This window comes from Schistocerca gregaria, chromosome 2 (assembly GCF_023897955.1).
Source record: "Schistocerca gregaria isolate iqSchGreg1 chromosome 2, iqSchGreg1.2, whole genome shotgun sequence".
In the NCBI taxonomy this organism is placed as follows: domain Eukaryota; kingdom Metazoa; phylum Arthropoda; class Insecta; order Orthoptera; family Acrididae; genus Schistocerca; species Schistocerca gregaria.
In genome coordinates, this window is record NC_064921.1 from 812,873,769 (window position 1) to 812,885,402 (window position 11,634).

The 11,634-nt window shown below is 36.7% G+C and overlaps 1 protein-coding gene across 2 annotated transcripts in view; it reads right to left on the reverse strand.

The window, feature by feature from the left end:
• LOC126335121 (exostosin-3) overlaps window positions 1-11,415 on the reverse strand; it is a 163,527-nt gene extending 152,112 nt beyond the window's left edge. The window contains exons 1-2 of one of the 2 annotated variants that reach the window (XM_049998075.1): window positions 11,316-11,415; window positions 10,809-11,042 (exon numbers count right to left, since the gene is read on the reverse strand). In XM_049998075.1, coding sequence (XP_049854032.1) covers window positions 10,809-10,892 — 84 coding nt within the window. In that variant the 5' untranslated portion in view covers window positions 10,893-11,042; window positions 11,316-11,415. Of the gene's footprint in view, window positions 1-10,808; window positions 11,043-11,226; window positions 11,281-11,315 lie in introns of those variants that run through there. The other variant, XM_049998076.1, reaches the window with a different exon arrangement.
• Between the last annotated feature and the right edge of the window lie 219 nt (window positions 11,416-11,634).

Here is an 11,634-nt window from a genome sequence, read left to right on the forward strand (position 1 = left end):
ATATTTTACAGACTGTAAAACACACATATTTCTTCAAAACACTGATTCCAAAATTCAGATGCATCTTATACTTGAAATTAACATAAAAATGTCCTGCCACTCTTAAAAATGCCACATATTCCATGCTACAAGCAACCTATCTTTATCTGGCAATATTGGATCCAACTGACAGCACCAGTCCACTGATGCAACAGACATGAATTGCAGAGATTCACAAACTTGCTCATATTGTCTCTCCCCTGTCCTGCCATCACTGACTAGCCTATGATGGGTCATTCCAATCTACAATGCTGGTGAACTTGAATTAAAAGCAATGTGTGTTATCGATAATAGTACAATATTTTTGCTAGTAGCTAGTTTCATAATGGAAAAAATGGAAAATGTACTCATATGATGCAGGCTATAAACTGAAAGTAATAGCATATGCAGAAGAACATGGAAATAGAGTAGCTGAGTGGCGTTTCGACTCTGAAAAAACCATTTGCAATTAGTGGGCCAGTAAAGAAGAATTGTAACCGTAAAAACAAGTAGACATGAAAAATTGCACTACATTATTGTCCTTCATGCTGTGTATGAAACTTAATCCAATGATTATTATCAAGCACAAAACAATGCCAAAACCTTCTGAAATTCGGCCGTATGTTGTTCACCTACATGACGAGGGTTGAACGGGCAAGGCTGGCATGAAATTATGGATTAATAGTGTGGGAAGGAAGGAAATGTCCTTTATTGAAGAATTTTCTACTTGTGCTAGATCAGTTTAGTAATCGTGAAAAACTCTGTGAAAGAGAAACTGAGACAGGGATATACAGAGCTGGCTGTTATTCTGGGAGGATTTACTTCATAACTGCAACTTCTTGACGTCTCAATAAATAAACCATTTAAAGTGTATATGAAAGAGGAATGGAACAAATGGATAAGGAATGAAACCTAACATGAATTCATGCCAAAGTGAGCTTAAATAGCTTACAATCAATCACGTGTGTCAGTGGAGAAAACAGACATGATCTGGAGTGAGAGAAGACATTACTGTTAAATCTTTCAAGAAGTGCGGCATAAGTAATGTTCTCGATGGCTGTGAAGGCCATATTATACATGAGGAAGACAGAGATGAGGAAGAAGAAGAAGGAAGAAAAAGAAGGGAAGAAAGCTGACGTGGCAATTTTCACAGATTTTAAAGGTCACTTCAATTTTATAAACTAAGAATTGCAGTCAATATTGGGTACAATCAGAATATGATTCATTACATGATCAGTAAGAAAACTTCCCAAAACTGTTCGACTTTGAGCAACAACCACTGATAGTAAAGAAGCTAAAAAATTTATTTCTATTCCTTTCTTGTCCAATATATCATATAGGATAAAACGTCTTCTCTCATTGGAGGCAATTGGTTTTCCAATTCAGGGGTATACAAACTAAACTGTAACAAGTGTCCTTCATATTATATTGGTCAAACAGGCAGAGCTGTGAAAACAAGATATAAAGAACACCTATTACGTAAAAAAGGAGTGAATATACACAATTCCGTAGAAATGTCTGAAATGCTGACCTTACGACTTATCTTAGAAGAAAGATTAAGGAAAGACAAACCTACATTTCTAGCATTTGTAGAGTTTGAGAAAGCTTTTGACAATGTTGATTGGAATACTCTCTTTCAGATTCTAAAGGTGGCAGGGGTAAAATACAGGGAACGAAAGGCTATTTACAATTTGTACAGAAAGCACATGGCAGTTATAAGTGTCGAGGGGCACGAAAAGGAAGCAGTGGTTGGGAAGGGAGTGAGACAGGGTTGTAGCCTATCCCCGATGTTATTCAATCTGTATAATGAGCAAGCAGTGAAGGAAAAAAATAAAAGCTCGGAGTAGGTGTTAAAATCCATGGAAAAGAAATAAAAACTTTAAGGTTCGCAGATGACATTGTAATTCTGTCAGAGACAGCAAACGACTTGGAAGAGCAGTTGAACGGAATGGACAGTGTCTTGAAAGGAGGATATAAGATGAACATCAACAAAAGCAAAACGAGGATAATGGAATGTAGTCGAATTAAGTCGGGTGATGCTGATGGAATTAGATTAGGAAATGAGCCACTTAAAGTAGTAAATGAGTTTTGCCGTTTTGGGAGCAAAATAACTGATGATGGTCGAAGTAGAGAGGATATAAAATGTAGACTGGCAATGGCAAGGAAAATGCTTCTGAAGAAGAGAAGTTTGTTAACATCGAGTATATATTTAAGTGTCAGGAAGTCGTTTCTGAAAGTATTTGTATGGGGTGTAGCCATGTATGGAAGTGAAACATGGACGATAAATAGTTTGGACAAGAAGAGAATAGAAGCTTTTGAAATGTGGTGCTACAGAAGAATGCTGAAGATTAGATGGGTAGATCACGTAACTAATGAGGAGGTATTGAATAGAATTGGGGAGAAGAGGAGTTTGTGGCAGTACTTGACAAGAAGAAGGGACCAGTTGGTAGAACATGTTCTGAGGCATCAGGGGATCACAAATTTAGCATTGGAGGGCAGCGCGGAGGGTAAAAACCATAGAACGGGGACCAAGAGATGAATACACTAAGCAGATTCAGAAGGATGCAGGTTGCAGTAGGTACTGGGAGATGAAGAAGCTTGCACAGGATAGAGTAGCATGGAGAGCTGCATCAAACCAGTCTCAGGACTGAAGACCACAACAACAACATACACAATTCCACTTTTGCTGAATACCTCCTGATAGCCGGTCATACTCCAAAACATTTAGAAGACACTGTTTCCTACATAAGGAAGACAAAGGGCGTAGATTAGATCTGTGGGAAGAGTTACAAATTTGCAAACATCTTGAGCTGAAGGATGGTAATATACTGAATGACCAGTTGAACCTTGCTTGTAGACAATTTTTCGAAGGCTTTAAACCTGTACTGTTTACGGTATAACATTGATGCTGGTAACCTGTGTGGTTTATTTCCTCAGGAAGCTATGATGCACCTTCAGAGCTTTAAGCTCACTATCTCTTATGTAATGGTGGTTTTGTCACGGTGTATGTTTGCTACTACAACAGCCTTATGTGATTTTGCCTGGCTCTAAAATTTTGTTTTTCCTGTGAATGTGTATTAACAGGATAGTGTACCAGTGTTCATAATTCTTTCTTGACAAGAGCCATTATTGTCAATTTTAAAGTTCTGACTTGTATACCGTTTGTGGGCTTCACTTATATAGTAATGTAATTTTTTCATATTTTGGCTGTATATGCCACTGGGCGTAAGTTTCTCGGCATAAGCGCCACCTGCTTTTTTGATGTATAACTACATTATTTGTACCAATGCTCCCATACTGTTATAACAGGAATGTTAATTTCCTCCCCTTTTTATTGTTACTCTACCTAAGGACATTATTAATACTGATCATTTACACGTTGCCTTTGTACGCCAATTGGCACGTTTCTCGGCACGTGAGCGCCACCTGCCCTGTTTTCAGAGTAACTATGCTTGCCGATTACACTCAGTCGGTTATGAGATCTGCAAGATCCATGAGCTATTTTATATTAACGTGACAAACCCTAAGTCTAGGGCTATATTTTATTTTTGACACATGGATTTATGGCGACAATTGTATAAACGGCGATAGTTAATTAGTCCTTACTAATGTAAAATTGTAAGTACCAGTCATCGTTATCATACTACTGTAATGCACGAGTTCTCTAATTTGTCTTAAAATTTATTCCTGGCTTATAAGTTTCATACTTTTCTACTGTAAGCTGTGATGTTCATTGCCCTTAGGTTACCTTCTGAAAAAGACAAATTTATATTTGACGAAACCTAGGTAAAGAATTTCTTTATTCACTGCAACTGGCCGGCTGTTTATAATTTTATTACGTGAAACCGTTGCTGTTGTGCAGCTATGTTTAAAATATTGAAGAATTTTTTAGCCCAATTGTGTAATCTCATTATAAAAAAGGTAAAAATGTTATTTTTTAATTGCTTATAAATTGAGGTGCATCTTACAGTCCACAGTCCATAAAATTTTTCCCCATTGCGGTACTTCTGTGAGATGGGGAGGAAGTAACGTGTTGCTTAACTATTCTTGGCACGCACACGCACACACACACGCACACTAAGAATTTTAACAATAAATAGATGGAAATCACAGACTGACAATGAAAATACTCTGGAAGTTATTTCTTTTATGGGTGAATAATTTTTCCAAAGGATTCTTCCAACGAATCATAGCCTCTCATCCAAATTTCCCACAGCTAGTTTAATGTTGTATTTTACGTGACATCACTCTAGACTTACAAAAGGACCATTAGACACATTAATCACAGATTTTAATGAGATTCTGCTCACCACATAGTGAAGATACCATGTCACAGATGGGCACAATAAAAAGAATGTCAAAAAGTGAGCTTTTGGCCAACGCCCTTTGTTGAAAAATACACACACACACACACCACCACCACCACCACCACCACCACCACCACCACCACCACCACCCACACACACACACACACACACACACACACACACACACACACACACACACACAAAAATACAGTCTCTGGCAGCTCGAGCCAGACAGCAAGTAGCAGTGTATGATGGGAGAGGCAAGGAGTTAAGGAGGAGGCTGTGGTGGGGAGGGGGAAGGATAGCAGGGTATATGTAGGGGACAGTAGAGTTCTGCTGTGGGATCGTGCAGCGACGAAGTGGAGAATAGGGCAGGTAGGTGCAGGAGGTTAGGCAGAGGGCGGGAGGGAGGGGGGGCGGGTAGCAAAAAACGAAAGAAGCGAAAAGACTGAGTGTGTTGGTGGAATAGAGGGCTGTATAGTGCTGGAACGGGAACAGGGAAGGAGCTAGATGGGTACGGACAATGACTAACAAAGGTTGAGGCCAGGAGGGTTACGGGACCATAGGACATATTTCAGGGAGTGTTCCGCACCTGTGCAGTTCAGAAAAGCTGGTATTGGTGGGGAGAATCCAGATGGCATAGGCACAATATTGTTACATTCCATCCTCGATTTTCCGTTCATGCAATGGCCCCTAGTTTCCAAAAAAATTGATGTTGAAGTTTTATGCGTACTTCCTATTTGCATAATGTTACTCACATTTCAACAAAGCGAGCTTGCACTGCGGCTAATTTCATGGCTATCACACTGGTGGTAAGGATTCAAATGCTGACCATGCACTTTCCCTTTTTTCCCCAGTTTCATCATTCAGAATATCATTATACAGTACATACTATGAAAAATTATCCTAAAATAGTCATTTTCACTATATTAATTTCATTAATAAACAGGCATTACAGCTCTTTCTTCAAATATCTATGCAGTTTGTGGTTCGTAGTAAAAATTCCAAATATCTGCATAGTTACAAAGAGGCTACAACTGGTGGCTGGAGAATTAACAGCTGTGGAAGGATTACAGATACAGACGAAATTAATCATCCCTAATTTTGACCTCAATTGCACAAATAATTGCGATCAAGATGGCTGCCTGAACAAACACAGAACAAAAATCATCAGTGTGCAAAAAAAGATCTCAACAAAATCATTCATTCATTCACTCAAAGTATAGTACATTGCACATTAGATTACATTCAGTGTTCATTTCATAGACCCAAAAATGAGATGATTCTCGTAGATGCATCAGGAAAAATATTCCCTTGCATTTTCTTATTTATACATGAACCATTCAGGAAATATGATCAGGCTGTTGAAAGAAAAAGGAGACTCTCAAATTTAAAAAAAAAAAAAGTTAATTGTGACCTGCATGATATCAGAGAAGCTCACAAAAGCTCTGTATGGAGATTTTAAAAACCTGTCATTCTTCTGTAAGTGAAACAAGATAAATTTCATTACAATATTGATTCTGCAGATGATCCATGATCAAGTCTAACTAGATGAAAGAAAACCATGCACATGCACTGTAAAAATTATCCCAACCAAATCCACTCCACCTCGGCTACTCTGTGATGTTTATTTTTACAGGCAGACTAAAATTCTCATGAAAATAATTCAAATTGCTCCCACCTTGCTCAAGTCTAATAGAGAAATCATTTCAAGACATTCTTTAGTTCTGTCTCAGTTTAGTACACCAGCTTTCTCAGAAATGATCAAATACACATGGATCACATAAAAGTTGATCAAAGAGAAAGTAATCATTTTGAATTTAATTGAAATGTGGTTGCCGGTATCGCTTCTGAAAAATCCATCTGCCTGCAAGGCAGTAGCTTCCATTAAATGCGCATGGTGCTCTACAAATTTGTGTTTCAGTTGCTTCTACGACAAATACCATGTGGAATTCTGTTCTAGCATGCAAATAGTCAGTAAGGCAATTCTGTAATGACTCTGTAATAAACAGAATACATAATTGAAGAAAATTTGCTATAATGATTGATTTATTAACAAAATTAACATCATGAAAATAACTATTTTTGAATAATTCTGAATGAAGTATACTATTTAATAATATTCTATATGATAAAATTGAAAAAGGAGGATTCAAACCCATGTCACCAGCATTGTTAGCTATGGACCTCACCGCTGCGCTAGGGTCGCTCACTCGAAAAGTGACTAATGTTACAGGTATAGGAGATACACACAAGACTAAAACAACGATCTTCTAAGAAACTCAAGAGCTGCCGCATGAAAAGCCAGTACCCAGATATTCAGGACAGGTCCTTCTACAACATACCTACAACTGATCGAAGTCCATCATTAATGAGTCCGATGGTCCCCTTTTTACGCACATGCATATTTTACGGTTGTCACCGTTGCTAGAATCAATTTTTTATTCAAACAGTGACGGCTGTTTCAGTCTAATTATTCACATTATGCTACACTTATTCACGCTGACATCAACTGCCAGTCCCCATATCAAATATTATTTCCTACAAGTCTTCCTGCATTTCCCTACAACTGTGGGACATTCCGCTTCCTATGTACAATAGCATCACCTGAAAAATAGCCTGAAGGGGTTTATGACTTTATAACTAGATTACTTAGATTAACCATGAACAATAAATAACATTTAACACCCTTAGTGTACACTCAAAGTTACTTTCACACCTGATGATTTCATCCCAATAAGAAAAACATTTTGCATACCACTTGCTAGGAAGTCGTCAACAAAATCACAAAGCTGCTTTGATGTATCATAAGCTCATATTTTTTTCACTGGGCAATAATGCTGAAATGGTACTATATGAGTCAAGTAACATGGTTGTTCCTTGAGGGCTCTCAAAATGGCCACAAATAAAATACTCTTACATTAAAATTTAGAATTACATACTTAGTATCTAATACAACTTAACAAATACCACACCTCTATCCAGGTTATTCTCTTCAAACAATAACATACAACCAGTATACACAAAAAAATTAAGTATACTGTAATATAATGCACAAGGAAAAAAAAGAGAGGAAATATTATATTATTAGACTTTCATGATTTACTTCATAAGTGTCATATACATTTTTCAACTCTTTACCACATTATTCACTTGTTAATGTACTTTACATTATAGAATCATTCTTAAACCTACATTCCAGAATAAAGACAGCATAGTATGAAACTGATGATACATTTGATACCTAAATGCCTAGGGCTTTCAACTCAAAGTGTTCTCTAATTATCAAACACTCACTTGTCACCACATTGAGAGGTCATTGATATGAAGTATTCTAAAGAACCACTTTTCTACCAAAAACTGGCTGCCAGAAGAATTCTAGCAGTCTGTCTTCTGGGTAATTAATTCCCACCAATAAACACGGAAGTGTCCGATTCCACCCGACTGCTTTGACCCATGACGTCACAAATATGGCGGAAACGAGCATACACTACGACTCCAATATGGCACCTATGACGTCATTATGTAAACCTGATCACAAACACGAAAATAAATTGAAAAATCAACACACACACGTTCCACAAAAAACCTAATGAAACTAATGGGGCAAGCATCAGAAATTGGGGTTTTTGGATGAGGACAAAGTAAATATAAACAAATTTAGACACACACCACCATACCAAACCACACAAAACGACGAAAAAAACCGACAACACAAAACTACCCAAATTCCACTAAACACAATATCCCCTGGAATCAAACACTTCCCTTGACCTATATAGCTCAACAGTAACTACCGATACTAGAACACCCACAGCAACCACACATTGGAATCAAACACTTCCCTTGACCTGTATTGGTCATCAGAAACTACTGATACCAAATCATAAAACCCAAAACTACAACCACGTCCGTCCACAATCATCACTACCTTTTTTTTTAATAATAAAAAAAAAAAAAAAAAAAAAAAAAAAAAAAAATTGGAATCACACACTTCCTTTGACCTGTTATCCTTATGACATCTCCACATACAGCTGACCCTGGTCTGAGATCCCGGAACTTTAGCAAGCCTCATTTGTTCATGACATACTGAACACTTCAAGACTTCATCAAAAAATCCGAATAGTTAAAGAAATTTTATTAGATACAACACACTGTCCCCCATCATCGCCGATAACTGAAAACTGTTGACCTTGTCAGTCATATCCATACCTACCAAAGACATAAAAAAATCCACACACTATGAACATTACAATATCGTTGAAATAACAAAACTAAAATCATTAACTCACTGAAAAATTTTCTGCTGAAAGGACAGTCCCGATACCACACACGAACAATGCTATCACGCAAATGAACCCTATATGTAACACGATACCCATAAACACACCACCAGAGAGCACCACCAATCACATCAACACGGCACCTACAAACACGCCACTCTCACAAACTAAATTCCATGCCGTCGTGACGTCACACACCACAACAGCCTTACGTCACAGGTCAAAGCTGACGGGTGGGATCGGACGCTTCTGTCGACCCATAAACATTAACCTTTGTCCATTACTTATCAACTAGTGAAGAATATATCAGTGTCATTTTATATAACACTGTCTATATAGTGACCCCAAAAACAAAATCAACAAATTTCACTAACAATGTAGAAGCAGCAGTTGTTTTCTTAAATTTTAAATGAGCAAAACAGGTTTTCACTCAATACCAGTAAACAATAAAGATGATCATTAACATCAGGCACCATAAATTAATCATTCAGTGTACATACCTCTCCTGAGCATTTAAATCAAGAGTTTTGCCAATATTCAAAAATGGATAATACAGAAAACTATAGACCAATGTCATTTTCATTTTCAAAGATAAGCAAAGTAGTCATGAAATACACAATCACGGGGTAAATTAATAAATATTTCTCACTAACGAAATCACATTTTGGATTGGGGCATGGCAGTAGTACAGAAACAGTGATAGCAGTAATGAAGGTCCTGGACTGTGTAACACTTATTAATTTGTCCAAGGCGTTCAACACAGTATATCATAAAATACCTTTCTATAAACCATAAGCACAAGGGAAAAAGAGTAGAAGTAAACACGTGGTTCCAGTCATATCTCAAAAATATAATATATAGAATAGGAAGAATTCACAGACAAATAGAAAAGTTTAAATGCATAAAGAAGCATTGTCAGGTGATAAATATATCCACAAAGGTGTAGCACACAGAAGTACATTGGGTGCAATCCTATTTTTGGATCTATATTAATGACTTCCCAGAATGTGTCATGCAGGGAGACATAATTCTGTTTTTCATCCACAAACATATTCTACGAACCACCACACAGTGCACAGGAGATGGCACATTCTGCTACTGCTAGTAATTCCTTTCATGTTCCACTCACAGACGGAGAAAGGGAAAAACAATAGCCTGTAAGCCTCTGTGCAAGCCCCAATTTCTCTTGAATTGTGTTTTTGATCCTTTCATGACATATATGTTGGTGGCAGTAGGATTGTTCCGCAGTCTATTGCAAATGTTTCTCTAAAAATTCTCAATATTGTTTTGCAAAAGGACTGTCTTCCCACACATAGTATTTCTATAATACTTTAGTGATACTTTAATCTACAAAAAATTATTAAGGGTGGATATAGACAACCAACTGATGCAGAAAGTACATATCACAAGTACAATTAAAAAATAAAAAAAACATACTCATCATATGCTTGCTATGCTCTAAGGGTACTTGCATCTATATGTAGTAGTAATTGCTTCAAAGTAACTAATTAGAATTATGTATACATTCACTGAGTTACTGCATATGATATAATATTCTGGTGCTCAACCAGAAAGGACATAGGAAAAATTTTCAGCACATCAAAAGAGGGTTCTTCCGGCTATAAAGAGATAAAGATCTTAACTGTCCCCTGCGAATATATTCCAAATATTAAAATATTTCAGAACATTGCTATGCCACAAGCTGTCTACACACAAAAACAACACAATAACCAATGAGTGCTAACATCTAGAAACGAAAAAAATGGAAACTTAAAATACAAAATAGCATATCCCATACTTGATAATTATGATTAAAATTTTATTAAAAAATACCTCAAGACATTATAGTTATATCTGAGCTGGACAGTTAAAAAAAATGTATCTCTTCAAAAAGTTTTATACATTGCAAGATTCAGTAAATTAAATAGAAATGTAACAGAGTTAGCAATTAAGACCAATGTGGAAAAAGACTGTGTAATAATACAGACAGTATACTGTGTTATAAAGGCTATTGGTTACTGTATTCATGTATGCACTAATTATGTATATTTGTCACTTTTGTTGATATTTAAATCAATTTATTTGTTATGTGTATATACCTTAGAAAACCCATATCATGTACATGATCGCTGGTTGACAAATAAACATGAATTACAAAATCAATCTATCCGTCAACATAATTAAAGCAAAGTACACTAACCTTTGATAGAAAGTAGTGTGTTATAAGGGGTACTATGATTAGTACCCCACACACCAATAACAGAATTCGGGAGAGTCTTAACATGACTCAGGCAATGCACTTCTTTTCCTATTGCAATACGGCATAAACCCCCGACTCGAAAGCCATACTGCGGAATATGTTCTGCTACAGACGTGAGTGTCATTCTATAACAGTTTGTCAACTGCATGTCAAACAACGTGTTGAGTCTTTCTCCTGCAAAAACGAGCGAAAATTTATGCGTCATGGAATGAAATACGAATAAACATACTCAGTGAAATAACAGCTGACTCTACAACAACTCATTATCTGTACAAAAACACACTATAACAACTTTCTTGCGCAGACTATAGATATAATTACGGTTACAGTATAATTATTTCCAAGTAGTATGTCCTACATCCTGGAGGATCTTCTATCTCATTATGGGTCAATTGGAACAAATTGGACATGTACATCTACGTGTAATATTATCTAATCTAATCTTACCAGTCGGTGAGACATTTCCTTACAGCACAGTGTCATCCAATCACAACATTAAACACAGACAATAACAATGACAAACCAGAGATAACATACGTGACGACTGACAACTGAAGTGACAACTACAATACCTGTCGAGCAAAGTTTTTCACTATAACCACAGTGTCAGTCTAACCTGTGTTAGAACTATAACTAGAACTGGATTCCCAAGTGCAAAAGATAGATAGCGAATCAACGTATAGCTGAAACTATAAATTTCTCTAGTATGTACACAGTCGCTCCAAGCAACAAGAAAGAATCCGTAAAACTAAAGTTTGTTTTCAAT